At 33.1% G+C, this 13,764-nt stretch overlaps 1 protein-coding gene across 1 annotated transcript in view; it reads left to right on the top strand.

Moving 5' to 3' along the window:
- The window catches only part of LOC107436813 (sodium/potassium/calcium exchanger 3), a gene marked incomplete in the record, with an annotated part of 191,248 nt that overhangs the window by 168,078 nt on the left and 9,406 nt on the right, over positions 1-13,764 (top strand). Inside the window, 5 exon segments of the mRNA XM_071185125.1 lie at positions 1,673-1,725; positions 3,470-3,639; positions 10,022-10,136; positions 12,099-12,211; positions 12,293-12,358. Coding sequence (XP_071041226.1) covers positions 1,673-1,725; positions 3,470-3,639; positions 10,022-10,136; positions 12,099-12,211; positions 12,293-12,358 — 517 coding nt within the window.

Consider the following 13,764-nt stretch of genomic DNA (forward strand, 5'->3'; position numbering starts at 1 on the left):
ACCCAAAGCCTTGCATCAGACGTGTATAATGTCTGAAGCAACAAACTTTTATACCTTATCTAAAAATACGAATTCGTGTAAAATTGTTTAGTGTTTCTAATTCAGTGTAGTCGGACAGTAAGCGCGTGACATGTAAAACCAGTATTCTGCCTTACTGTAATAGCCGTACGCCGTGCAATACCAACGCCTCCTATAACTGAAAGCCTCCACACGGTTTTTTTATAGGTAGTCCGATCAGACCACTATAAAGGATATCCACTTACCGAACGAGTCAGTTAATATAGAATAGTTAAAATAAGAAAGTGGTAGCAAATATATGACTAAAAATTTATTTTACTTATGAATATTATAGGTTTGCCTTATTCACTCGTCAACCATTACAGATTCGATTCTCAAATATATAAGATAAATTTCTCTCAATTACTTTTATAAAAGGTTTTGGGTTCATGCGCGAAACGGGTTCACTTTTTAAACAGTCTGCGTGAACTACTTATAAAAGACCGTGTGGAGGCTTCTTGATGTAAGAGGTGATGGCAATACCCATTGAAAATAAAAATGTAATTTTCAAATCACTGTATTATAAGTGACGATTTTATTTGTACCTTTGCACCTTTTAAAGGTGTAAATTGAGAAGATTTAAATTAGGAATCCAAAACTGGTTTTTTTAATTTATCTTAATTACTTTAAATTAGCAAAAGATGGGGGGGGGAGACTTTTTAAACAACATATAGCCACAAAAAAACTCTTTTTATTCGAATTTACAGCACTTTATTTATACATTATTCTCATTCTAAAGAGAAGAAAAAAAACCCATCCATTTTAAGAAATAAAATATAGCATAAGAAATTAGATTTATTTCCCAAAAAGCTTTTAATGCACGCCTCAGCTTTATTTCCCTACGTCTGATGACAATTTTCATAAAATCTGTTCTGCATTAAATAGAAATTAAATTTAAGATAGCTTTTAAATTAATCAGCGGAAGGCTTTTATTCTGCACATCAGGAAGGCATTCAACTGAGATGTCGTCAAAGTAACCTTATTACCGAAATTGGATAATTGAATAAACCCTTCAAGTTTTATTTCTTCGCGCAACTGGCTTTGAAAAGTCTTTGTCTGCTGGATTTAGAATGAAATTATTATATGAATTCAATTAACTTGTTCAGTTTACCGTGCAAAAGCGAGCATTCTTGCTATTAACAAGATACAGAATGTTTAATAACGCAGCATTCCGTTTTCTGCGAATTTCTATTTCTGTAATCCTCCAGATGAATAATTTCTTTACATTCCATTGATGATTCGTTTAATTTGTAAAACAAATGTAATTATTTGCATAATGGTATTAAATAACTTATGTTAAGTTGGCCCTACTAAAGACATCACGAAGGCATCGTTGTTAAGGAACTGAGCTATCATTGTAACAGATCTGGTTTCTAATACCCGATTGCTGGTTGAAGCCATAAGAGCTTCAGAACAATGGGCCTTAGCCTTCTGGGGAAAAAGGGTGGCTGGTGTGCAATTCTGACCAGATAACTCCTCTGATGCCACTGGTCCCTCACAATGACAGTTCAATTCCTTCAACCACTGAGCCACCATGGCTCAGCTTCTTATAGTAGTTGATTTAAATATTTACAGTGAAATAGATAATATATTCTGTCTGTATTATTTCTTACAGTACTAGCATGGGATTAACAGCAGAATCTAACTGGAGAAGTTTTCCTACCAGAGGTGAGTAGTTAGTATGCTCTGTTATAGACATAGTGATTCTCAGATAAGGCAATAAATACAAATGTAGTGGTTGCGCATGTGTCACATATAAAGCTTTAACAAATCTTTTCATGTTATTTCTTTATCTTAATTTTCATTATTTACAAATCTTATTTACTTATCAAATTTATTATTATAAACGAAACACGTTCTGAAATTTATTATATCCGGCATTTTAGATTTAAATTTCGATTAAAGTATGCTAGAATTAATATTTCGAGTTTTTCCCTTAACCTGGCGTGAGAACCGAAGAAATCCCTCCTATTTTTTGAACGAGTTATTAGAAATAGTTTCCTTTTTGCATGTGATTCAGGAGATCATCGGGATTTGTTTGCAAGATTTTCCCTAATTTTTATAAAGAAGCACCTCGATATTATGTCACTTGGATGATCGTTCTCTCCACAATAATGTCTAAATAAACATTGAAGTGTTCTTTTACGGTCTATCTTAACAGCTCGCTCCGACTATCTTCTTATATATGAGATATATGAGAGATAAAGAGAGAGCCTATCATTAAAAAAACTCTCAAAACATATCTTTTTTTCCCAATACACAGGTTAACAATTTTAATTTTAAAAACGATGTTCTGACCTATTAAGTTACAGGTGTCACCATAATTTTAACATTTCATTCAAAATAATGAAGATAAAAAAAGAATCTGTAATGTTCTTTCAAAAAAATACAAAATCGAAGAATGAAAAAAATCTTGCTTTAATATGAAATCTAAAATATACTCATGTGTCTAAAACTTTAAAAGTGTATGTTGTAAGCTACATAAAAGGATAAAAATATATTTTGCTATTAATAAAAAAGCATAATTAATCCAAAGAAAATAGAAAGAAGTATTTTCTCCCTTTGAAGATTCTTTGGCTACACGGTTGGATAACAGTCTTACATTTTCTTCTTGATTCTCTTTATATACTGTTCTTGATCTCTTATTTATTCTTGCTAACCTTCGAATTTCATGTGAATATCTTGTTTGTGGGCGGTGGTAATCAGATTTTTAGTAACAGAATATATTATACAAATTTTAAAAAATGGTTATGTAAGATTAAACAGACGTCTATATTTTAATATATTTGAGACCAACAATGCACGAACTTTGCGACTTACTTTTGTAAACGTGGGAGAGGGTTCGTGACTTTTTTTCTATTGACTAGTCCTGCAGTGGACTGATCGTTAAGACACGATTCCCAGCAGATCACCGCAGTCAAGCATCACTGGCTGCTGGCAGTGTGCTGGTGGGTGACCACTTGGATTAGTCGTCTGAATAGGGACCGAGGTATTGGTCCTCATTAAACTGTTCTACCGTAAAGTGCTTGACTTCGCGTGCAGATCGGCGGGCTACCGAAGCGCGGGTGCCATCCCCTCTGCAGAGGATCAAAATTGTGATGGCATGTCTTCGGATCATCCTCAGGGATGTTTCCCAGACTGTTGCCAATAGCCTATTGTGCAGCTCTAGTGTGACGTGAATGAACTACAACAACAATTGACTAGAGGGAAGGGTTTGAAATTGCCAAAACAAGCCTGCGTTACATTAAAATGACCTCTTTCTTTAAAAAAATCATTTCCAAAGTTAGTGCCTGGTTAAGGACAAATTCCAAAATTTATCAAGGAGAAATAGATAAATTTTCTATTTCTCCTAGATGTATTTTCTATTTCTCCTAGGGTAATTTCTAATTTTTTTTTCTTTTTTAAATTTCAGAAGAAGGATGTTTACGTCTTGTTAAGTGGATTATTCAAGCTCCGCTACTTGCTGTTCTCCATTACACCATCCCTGACTGTAGGAAAGACAAATGGAAAAAATTCTTTCTCTTGACATTCTTCACTTCAATTACGTGGACGGCGGCATTTTCATACGTAATGGTTTGGATGGTAAGAATATGACATTTAATTATATTGTTTTATATACTAGGATCAGGTCGGCTAAAGTGATCATACATCAAATCGAAAATTATACATATTTTTAACTAATATTAGAAGTAATGCTTTTTCTCAATTCTAGTTTTCAGTAGTTATGAACTAAATTAAACATAAAGTATATTAATAGAAACATTTGACTATAGAAATACATCGTTCTTTTAGGTTTTGCAGTAGTAATAATATACAATCTGCCAATAATATAATTATGCGCATACGTCTCTACGCAGCATCTTATCTACATTTTCTTGAAAAACAAGCAAAACAGAACAGATGTGCAATTTTCATATAAATAAAACGTCTATTCACTCGACGTCATTTAATTTCAAGATTTAATTTAAAATTAACCCGGTTTTAAACGAAGAAATAATTTTAGGAGGAGAAAAAAACATTTATAAAAAAAATGTTCCATTGCTCTTCTAATTTTTAATAAAACGCATAATAAATGTTAATGTATAATGTGTTTTGTTAAGTTATACAGAATTTAGAACCGAAACTTTAAAAAAAATTGCCCTAGTTTTTAGGACGACTGCCACCCTAAATAGTATGTTGTGCAAGTAACTCATACGGATTATAAACGTGCAGTATGCTTCTAGTAAAATAGGCAACAATATATTTCCGAATTTGAGCCTAGAAATTTTAGAAAATTTTCGAAAGTTAAAAGAAAAAGGGTTTGTAATCAGATGTGTTAACTTCGCGAAATTCCAGGCAAGCATTGCCAACAATACATACATATATATGTTACCGGCAAAGTATGTAATCCGGCATTGTATAGAATGCCTAAAATTAGCCGGCAAAGTATGAAATGATTTATGTTTTACACATTGCCTAGGCATTCAATAGAATGCCAAATGAGAAACCGGCAAAGTATGAAATATATCTCCGATTCGTCAAAATGTCATTCAAAAATGACAAATTCAAAACGTCATCCGATTTGATATTAATTTATTCGAGGATATAATTACATTTATTCGATATTTTAATACTTACTGACGATAGATTACATTTATTCGATATTTTAATACTTACTGACGATAGATTACATTTATTCGATATGTTAATACTTACTGACGATAGATTACGTTTATTCGATATGTTAATACTTACTGACTATAGATTAGAAGAAACATCAGTGTTAGGAGTATCGGGCAAATATATACCAGACAATGGCACTTGACCTTAAAAAATATCAGTGTAGGGTATACCGGGCAAATGTACACCGGGCAGTGGCACTGAACCTCAAAAAAACATCAGTGTAGTGTATACCAGGCAAATGTATACCGGGCAATACAACTTGACCTTTAAATGCCTAGGCATTCTATAGAATGCCTAGGCATTTTATACAATGCCTAGGGAAAGTATGTAATACTTCTCACATGTCATACTTTGCATAAAAACATCCGGTATTCTATACAATGCCTAGGCATTCTATACAATGTCGGTGTTTCATACTTTGCCGGTAACATATACAATAATTGGAAATAATACTTTTCAGTTAGTTAAAGATTATCTATAGATCGAGAAATTGCACTCTCAAAACGTATAAAATAGAAGTTGAAAATAAACGTCTAAAAATAACGATTGAAAAAGAAACACAACCTAAAAAAGAAATGTTTTTTCTAAAAAGGTTTATTTTACTGCTAATTATTTCTGATGAAGCAGCAAGCGAACAGGAAAAGTTAAACGCGCTAGATTCATAAATCAAATAGTTATCTGTTCTTTTTGACAAGTTGAATTGCGAATGACGTCAATCTAGACTAGTAAGTTAATAGGCTTGAGAAGAAGTGCGGAGGAACACATAAAAGTAGAAAGAAAAGAATCGGCAGGATTTTCTATGGGTTTTTATTTCTTAACAAAGGTATGCAAATAAACCTAAATTGGCTAGGTAGTCCAAAAAAGAAGTTGATCCACGAAGACAACGTTTCTTCTTATTTTTACGGTTTTGTTTTTACATGAGTTTTGAATTCTGGATAGATTTTTAAAGAAAAGCATACTCACGACTCATTTACGGATGGGGAGTGAAGTATATTAGGGGGAAAAAGGCAGTGATACTTATAAATTAATATATTCAAGAAAAATTATAGATTTCAAATAATATAATCCTCAAGAAAAAAGTGGTAGTTGCAGAATTAGTTTTTCAGCTTCGGTAATTAAAAAGTTTGTGTAAGAGCTAGATTTTCGAATATTCTAGTTTTCAGAGATGAAACTAATTTTCTGACTAAGTGAGGTTTGTTTTATACCACTCGTCTTCGACAGTAGATTTCAACTCTATTGATGATGTAAATCGAAAGTTTGTTTTAATAATGCAGCATGAAGAGTTTATGAAAAAAACTCTCATTTGTACAAACTCTTTGTACTAAGTCACCCCATAACGTTTTGGGGGGATCGAGATCTGGAGACTTAGCTGACCATTTCAACATTGCTAGCTTGAAATCAATTTTTTGCACTGTTACTTGAATAAATAATTGCGTTGGCTTGATGATAAATCCAATTTTCAGTAGTAAGAATTTTTGTATTTGGTAAAAGATGACTTGCTAGGATATTTTGGTAAGCTCTTGAATTCATTCTGTCCAAAACGAACACAACTGAACCCACACTATTATAAGCAAAATATCTCCAGGTCATCACTGAGCCTAATAGGTGCTTGCAGCGCAATTCTTTTTCTTTTCTTAAATCATGACAATAGTATTTCCATCCAACCGGTCTATCTAAATTCCCTTTTTTTCCATCAGAAATTTTTTTTTTGTAGTCATTGGTTGTCCTAGGTCATGAGTTGATGGCTGAAGTTAAAACGCTCTAGTCTATGCCTCTGCAGCAACAGAGATTTTGCCATTTTTGACTGAAGTTTAAACGTTCTAGTTTATGCCTCTGCAGCAACAGAGATTTTGCCATTTTTGACTGAGTTTAAACGCTCTAGTTTATGCCTCTGCAGCAACAGAGATTTTGTCATTTTTGACTGAAGTTTAAACGCTCTAGTTTATGCCTCTGCAGCAACAGAGATTTTGCCATTTTTGACTGAAGTTTAAACGCTCTAGTTTATGCCTCTGCAGCAACAGAGATTTTGCCATGTTTGACTTTTAAATGAGTTTTCCAGACCTTCGAATGCATCGTTTTTTGACAAACGGGTCTCTTGAGTAAGTTTTCTAGTTGAGTATTTTACACATGGAAGTCTGCAAACTCTTCTTTCATCACACGAGGACATAGCTTTTTGGCCTTTCACCGGTATTCCTTTCGCCATGATAGTCTTTCAATATTAAGAAATTGTTGACTACAATCTTTGATCTTCCTATCTTTAGAGCAATAGTACGGCTACTCATTCTTGATGGGAAAAAAAAGGCTTTAACCCGTATCCTTTCATGATCAGTTAACTTATCCTTCGCCATCAAGAAAGCAGTAGATCTTCAAGAAATGCATGGCAAACTGGCAAATAGAAGTGTTTTAACAATTTTCATAGTTGCCTACATAATTAAGATAGTATGTGTATATTTATTTTCAAAAATTACAGGTGCCCTTAAAGTTTTTCTTTTGGTTGAAGTGCAAATTTTGTGCATACTTTTTTTCTGATAATTACGAATCTTGTTTGCTGCGTTATTTCTTAATAATATAGTAAGTATAAGAATTAATAATAAAATAAAAACTAAACTCGGTGGCGTGACAGCCCACAGAGGGCCAAGGCCTACTGTGCCCATCTCAGTTTTCTTGACCTTGGGCTCTGGGGTGCAGGAGCAGGTGTTCCGGTTAGGTGGTCAGCCGAAACCTCATGTTTGGTTCCCAAGCATGCTTGGCAGTGTTGCCAGGTACTGATAACCGTCCCCCCNCCTCCCCCCCCCCAGATGGCGATGTAAAATCCCCCCAAAATTTTTAAAAACCCCAAAATATTTAACTTACCGTATACGTATTTACCCCTTGGGGACGGGTGATTCAGAAAAGCATTCGTACAAAATCAGAATCAGGATGTAATCAAATAAAAAACGGTAACTTAAATGTAGTCGTTTCTAATTTGACAGACTTACTTTGCTTTTACTTTAATTATTGTTAGTTTAATCATATATATAAACAATGTTAATTCAAAGTATAACTAAATAGTTTTATTTTGAACAAAGTAATGGTGAATTAAATAAATCAAACAATTATAACTCCGCCCTCAAATAAACTGCTAAAGAATTACTTTGATTACCAGTTTTATCTTTTTACCCTGATTGATACGGTTTTATGCTGGCACGTCGGCGCGAAAGGGTTAAAAAATAGTACAAAAGTTAAATAATGTATAGAACATGTTGCTTAAATACTTTTTAATATTTTATTATCAACAAATTAATCTTTTTTGCATTTCAATCGTTACATTATTTTTAATTTCTACTAAAATATTTAAGATATTTTTTTCAATACTTTTTGACTTGCACATTTTTTCATAAATATTTTATTTTCAACGATATAGTCTTTTTAAATATTTTAATTCTAACATTATGCTTAAATTTTGGATGAAATATCCAACATATTTTCGTCAATGCTTTCTGATTTGTATATGTTTTCGCTGATAAACATTTTTAACATAGAACAACTAGATACAAAATCCTTTACCCTTAAACCTTTTTTCGTGTTCCCAATCTTTCTTTTACTTTTGTACGTACTTCTTTTTTTCTTTATCCTTTGGCATTAGTTTTAAACCATGCACATTAAAAATTTTAAATAATTTGAATTCAAATTCTCCAAACGTACTGGGTGATCGAGCTAAGTAATAACCAACTACATTGAACAAAGGGGTAAAGGTCTAAAATTATATCTTAATCTTTCTGTTTCGGTTTAACATATTGATTTTCATATTACCATCTCACACATTCAGTTATAGAATTTGATATTAGAAGGTAACCGAAATGAAACTAGTAAAATTCACAAATAACCCTAAAACAAACCCCTAAAATACCCACTGAAGATAAAAAAAAAATCCCCCTAAATTTAGGGGGAAAACCCCTAATCTGGAAACACTGATGCTTGGTACTCATTTCTCTACATTTGAAGGGATGAAAGGTTGAGTCGACCTTGCCCGGCCCGAACCCAGGACCTGTGGCACGGGAGCGCTACCAAATAATAAAATTAAAAGGGGTTTAAATATTACAGCACACTTCGATTTTCCTTAATTAATCATTTTTAAATGTTTTCACAGACTTTGAAGGTTTTACTCAAACTGTGCTATTGTAGTTAGTTTAAAAATTCGAAACATACTAATATATATTACTTGGCTTGAATTTTAAATACCATCATTTAAAAAAATAGATTTTAAAATTTACTATTTGGATTTCGCAGTTAAATAGTGTTTGACAGTTCGTGTTAACATACTGTTTGACAGTTTGTGTTAATTCTTTATGAAACTATTTTAGTCAATTATCTTGAAAATATACGTTAAGAGCGGCAATTTGAAATCTGTAAAATTTTTATCCGTATTTTTTGTGCAATTTTGTTAATGCGTAAATATTAATCATCTGAGAATTGATCACCAGATGACCCATTTGTCCTGAAATCCTATGAACGACAGAACTAAGGGGACCAGATTTCTTAACTATGATTTGAAGACGAAACACGGAACGTCTTCAAGAAAAATTTAAAATTCGAGGACACCCATATATTTTAGGATAATATAGGCGTAACAAACGATATAATTTAAGAATATTTAATATGTGCAACAAAGCTTTTTTTTTTAAAAAAAAAAAAATTAATAAACAGAGCTATTTCATCATTCGTGATATTATTACCAAGCAGTTTTGATAAATCATATGATATTCTGGATTTGTTTAATGCTTATAAAAGGAAGAAGTTATTTTTTTGCTGAAATTATTTTCACACGAGTATGGAGTTTTCATAAGTTAGTTTTAGCATGGCGCTTTTCGATAGTATTCTCAGTAAGAAAAAATTATCTTGTTTAATACAATATGCACATCTCTGATTTTTTTTGTTTTGTTGATATTTCACTGCATATAAAAAACGAATAAATGTTTTCGGACAATTCGAGAACATATGAGGGCAAATATTAAGATTTGAGGGCAACCATTGAAATTTGTGGACTGTCCTCAACCTTTCCTGGTACCTTTTAAACTGCCATCTAGCTGCACTGTTTAAACTAGGCTCACAGCCAGAGGACATCCTATACGGTCTTCAGGCGCCAGAACTCGCTAACCTCACACTCCAAACTTTTGGAAATATTTAGCTTTCATAAAGACAACAAAACTTAAGAAAATAATTGATTTATAATTGTTAATATTGATTAAAAGGTTAACTGCAGAGCTATAAGTGCGTAGTAAAATGTGCTGTGAAGCTAATAATGATCCACTTTATAACGTAGGTAACTTTAGTTGGATATACATTAGGAATACCGGACAGCATTATGGGAATAACTTTCCTGGCGGCGGGAACAAGCGTTCCTGATGCATTTGCTAGCCTTATTGTAGCTAGACAAGGTAAGTTGTGTTTCTAACTATTTAAAATTCTTTAGTAAACTCTTTCTTACTTGAATTATTATTTTTTTTTGTTTCAAAGATTGAATGAAAAAAGTGTATGAAGATTTTTTTAATTTGTTTTTGAAGCTTATATAAAAAAAAATTAATGTTTCACAGTTGGAACGGTTTTTATTCTGACATATGCAGTTCCAGTCGGTATCTGCTAGTTTTAAACAAATTGTAGAAAAAAGGAGGCCCAGGATGGAATAACAGAGCTCCCAATGGTTCGCCAAAAATATACAAGTGGTAGCAAATTAACCATCAAAATTTCTTGAAATTTAACTTTGTTTACCAACCATTTAAATTTGAATATTTTTCACCCAACGTATAGCATATTTTTTAGGCATGAATTCGAGTTGTTAAATTGTTGGAATAATCAAAAACGTATTATGATAATTAGAAAAGAGAATTTCGTAGAATAATGTTGAAACATATTATATGATATAAATTTTAATACAACTTTAATTAATTTGGCTAACACACATATAAAATTATTTATTACAGCTATTGCTTTTAATTTTTTTTTCTTGAGCAAAAGGCAACAATGAACTCAGTTCTTCCACCAAAAAGAAATACAAAAACAAAATTTGTTGCAAACAAAGTAATAACAAATGAATTTGAACTATAAAAACAGAAGGGGGTTGAGGATTTAAGCTAGATAAAAAAGTTCCAAAGTCTCCAGAGCCGTGCGGAGGAGTTGTCATCTCTAGGTTGCAGCAGCATATGTGGCAAACAGGACTGTTGACGATCTTAAGTTCATAAAAATGAGCTGAACAGAAACAATCATGTATGTGCCGTCATTCGATTATCAAACGATTACTCGATACCAGGGAAAGTACGGGAGATTAAAAATGGTTCTAATTCATAGCTTTCCCTTGATCTTCCTTTCATCTTATGGTCAAACTATGATCCGTAAAGCAACAGATCTATAGCAAACTCCCTGCGTTGGACGGCATTCTTCCTTTTCAGACTAACTTATCTGAGATCTATTTCCAGGAATACCACTATAGAATTGGATTCATTACATGGAAGCTGTTTTGCGCTTTCAGTATATGTTTCAACAGAGGGACCTGCTCTGTCATACCAAAGCACAAACAAGAGTTCCGCTGTTAGCAATGCCCTAGATAGCTGCCTGAGCACCGGCCTCATTAAAGTTGTAAAGTGACTATTTGCAACAGATTTTGTAGTTCCCAGTCAAAGATAGGAGGAAAAATTTTCTGAATGAATATAGATTGACACTTGTATTCATCCGCAATTTGTGTTGAGCCATCTGTATGAACATGCATCAGACAAAACTTCTCTTCAGTCTTGTATCTTTCATACAGGAAAAAGTCAAGGTAATACAAGATTTTTATGATTTCAAATGGAAAAAATCAAGGGCTCCGGACGAGCAGGAAAATCAAAACTGGACAGCTTTCAAGAAGCTATCTTTAACCCATGAGGGGATGAGAGTTTGAGCTAGCCCACCGAGCACTGTATGACACTCATATTAATTTCTGCGCCAGCTCTTCCCTGCCCCAGTGACCAGGCGAAGAGCTTGGTTTTTAATTCGCTCTGTTCCCTCGTGGCCTAAATAGCCATTATCAGTGGTGCATTTCAGTACTCCAAAACAGGTTTAATCAGGGTTTTGAAGGTAGTGTAACGGGGATAAGTTGCATAACCCCGTCAAAAAAAGATCCATCCAGGAAGAGAAAAGATGAATAATTTATATGTGAAACACAATTACGGGCAACAAAAAGTTAACGGGCAATTATAACACGTGTCACAAAAATGATATAAAAAAGTAGATAATTAATTATTAGTTCATACCTTTCCTACGCTACATAATACGAATCTGTTTTAATACGGACAAAATGGAACTTGTAAGAAGAAGAAACTTGATTCGTGTAATAAATATTAATTTTCGTTTATGTTTACGAATAGGGCAAGGAGACATGGCTGTATCGAATAGTCTAGGAAGTAATATATTTGACATTCTTATTGGCCTAGCATTCCCATGGTTCATTCAGACAACTATGGTAGAGCCAGGATCTATTGTAAGTTACGAACAAATTCAATATCTAAGTATATTTGCTTCATGCTTCTTTCTTAGAAATTTTCTTTCTTTCTGATTCCAGGCAGTGATCAACAGCAGAGGAATGGTTTATTCCGTAATACTGTTATTTCTAACAATTATCATAACGGTAAATATATTTCGTTATCATAATATTTTAATTAAAAAAAAGTTAGACATTTTATAAAAAGGGAATTTTTTTATTTAAACTCATTCTATCCAGGTAGCTGAGACACATCTAAACTTTATTGTGTATTTAGACATTTTACAAGAGAATTAAAAAGATTCTTAATTTAAGCACTTAAATTTAGATAAATGTACAGGAATAGCCTAAATGATTCATTCAGTTAAGAAGAATTACCCTTTTATTTTAAGTATACTACGCACAAAGATTGCTGATGATAGAACGACAAATGTTCAATTTGGTCACCCCGTACTCATCCTAATGGTAAACCAGTTGTGCTCATGCAATACGAGGTCGACGAGGAATTGATAAAAATATGCTGTTCATACTCATGTGTAATCAATAGCATGTTTTTATTAATCCTCGTATCGGTTTAATTCCTCGTCAAAGCAGCAATATTTGTGGTCCTGCAGTGCTGTTGATATTTGAAGAAGAAAAAAATTATGAACCCACAATACCAACTAAAGTTTATTTCCCCTCATTTCCTACATTACTGCAGGGATACACCTCAGACATTAATTGTGGTCTTGTTCTAAGAAATGTATACAACTGGTTTACCACATTCTATGAAATAAATGTATGGAACATGGTTTACCATTGGGCTGTGTTCCGAGTGACTAATAGCTTGATGAGTATGTGTATCTTTTTACGTATCAAACATCTTTGTTTGCAGTATATTTATTTTTAAATAAAGTCCTCTGAAACTATAAGAATCCTTGGGCATTTGAAAAAATTGAAATCTACAATTGGTCAAACGCAATCTACCTTCATATCTAGTAAAACTATAAGAGGTTCTTCCCCCTGCTCACCACACTTGAAACTGTTTGGTTAACTGTCTGTACTGAGCTGTCAGTCATTGTGAAATACTGGTGTTCTATGTTCCGTGGCGACTTAAAACTAGCTTCAAATCGATGAGTACTAGCTTGTCTGGGAAGTAGAGGCGGTCTGTATGCAATATTGACCACGTCAATGCATGCCGTAGGTCAGTGTTTCCCAAAGTGTGGTACGCGTACCCCCAGGGGTATGGGAACAGTTTCGAGGGGATACGCGTTCTTATGCGAAATATCTTGCAAGAAACGAAAATTTCAAATTTTTTAATTTAAAAACAAAGCTAGACATAAAAATTTACCATTACGTATTTTTCTATTGGCTATTTTTTGCAGAGTTAACAGTTAATAATGAGTGGTGTCAACAGCCAGTTGTGATTTTTAACTTTAGTGCAATTTTTCTATAGTAAAAAATACATAGATTTTTTTTATTAGTGGTACACAGCGTTGCGAAAAATTTAGAAAGGGTACACCAAAGTTATAAGTTTGGGAAACACTGCCGTAGATCATAAAATTGTAAAGCTT

This window comes from Parasteatoda tepidariorum, chromosome 9 (assembly GCF_043381705.1).
Source record: "Parasteatoda tepidariorum isolate YZ-2023 chromosome 9, CAS_Ptep_4.0, whole genome shotgun sequence".
NCBI lineage: Eukaryota > Metazoa > Arthropoda > Arachnida > Araneae > Theridiidae > Parasteatoda > Parasteatoda tepidariorum.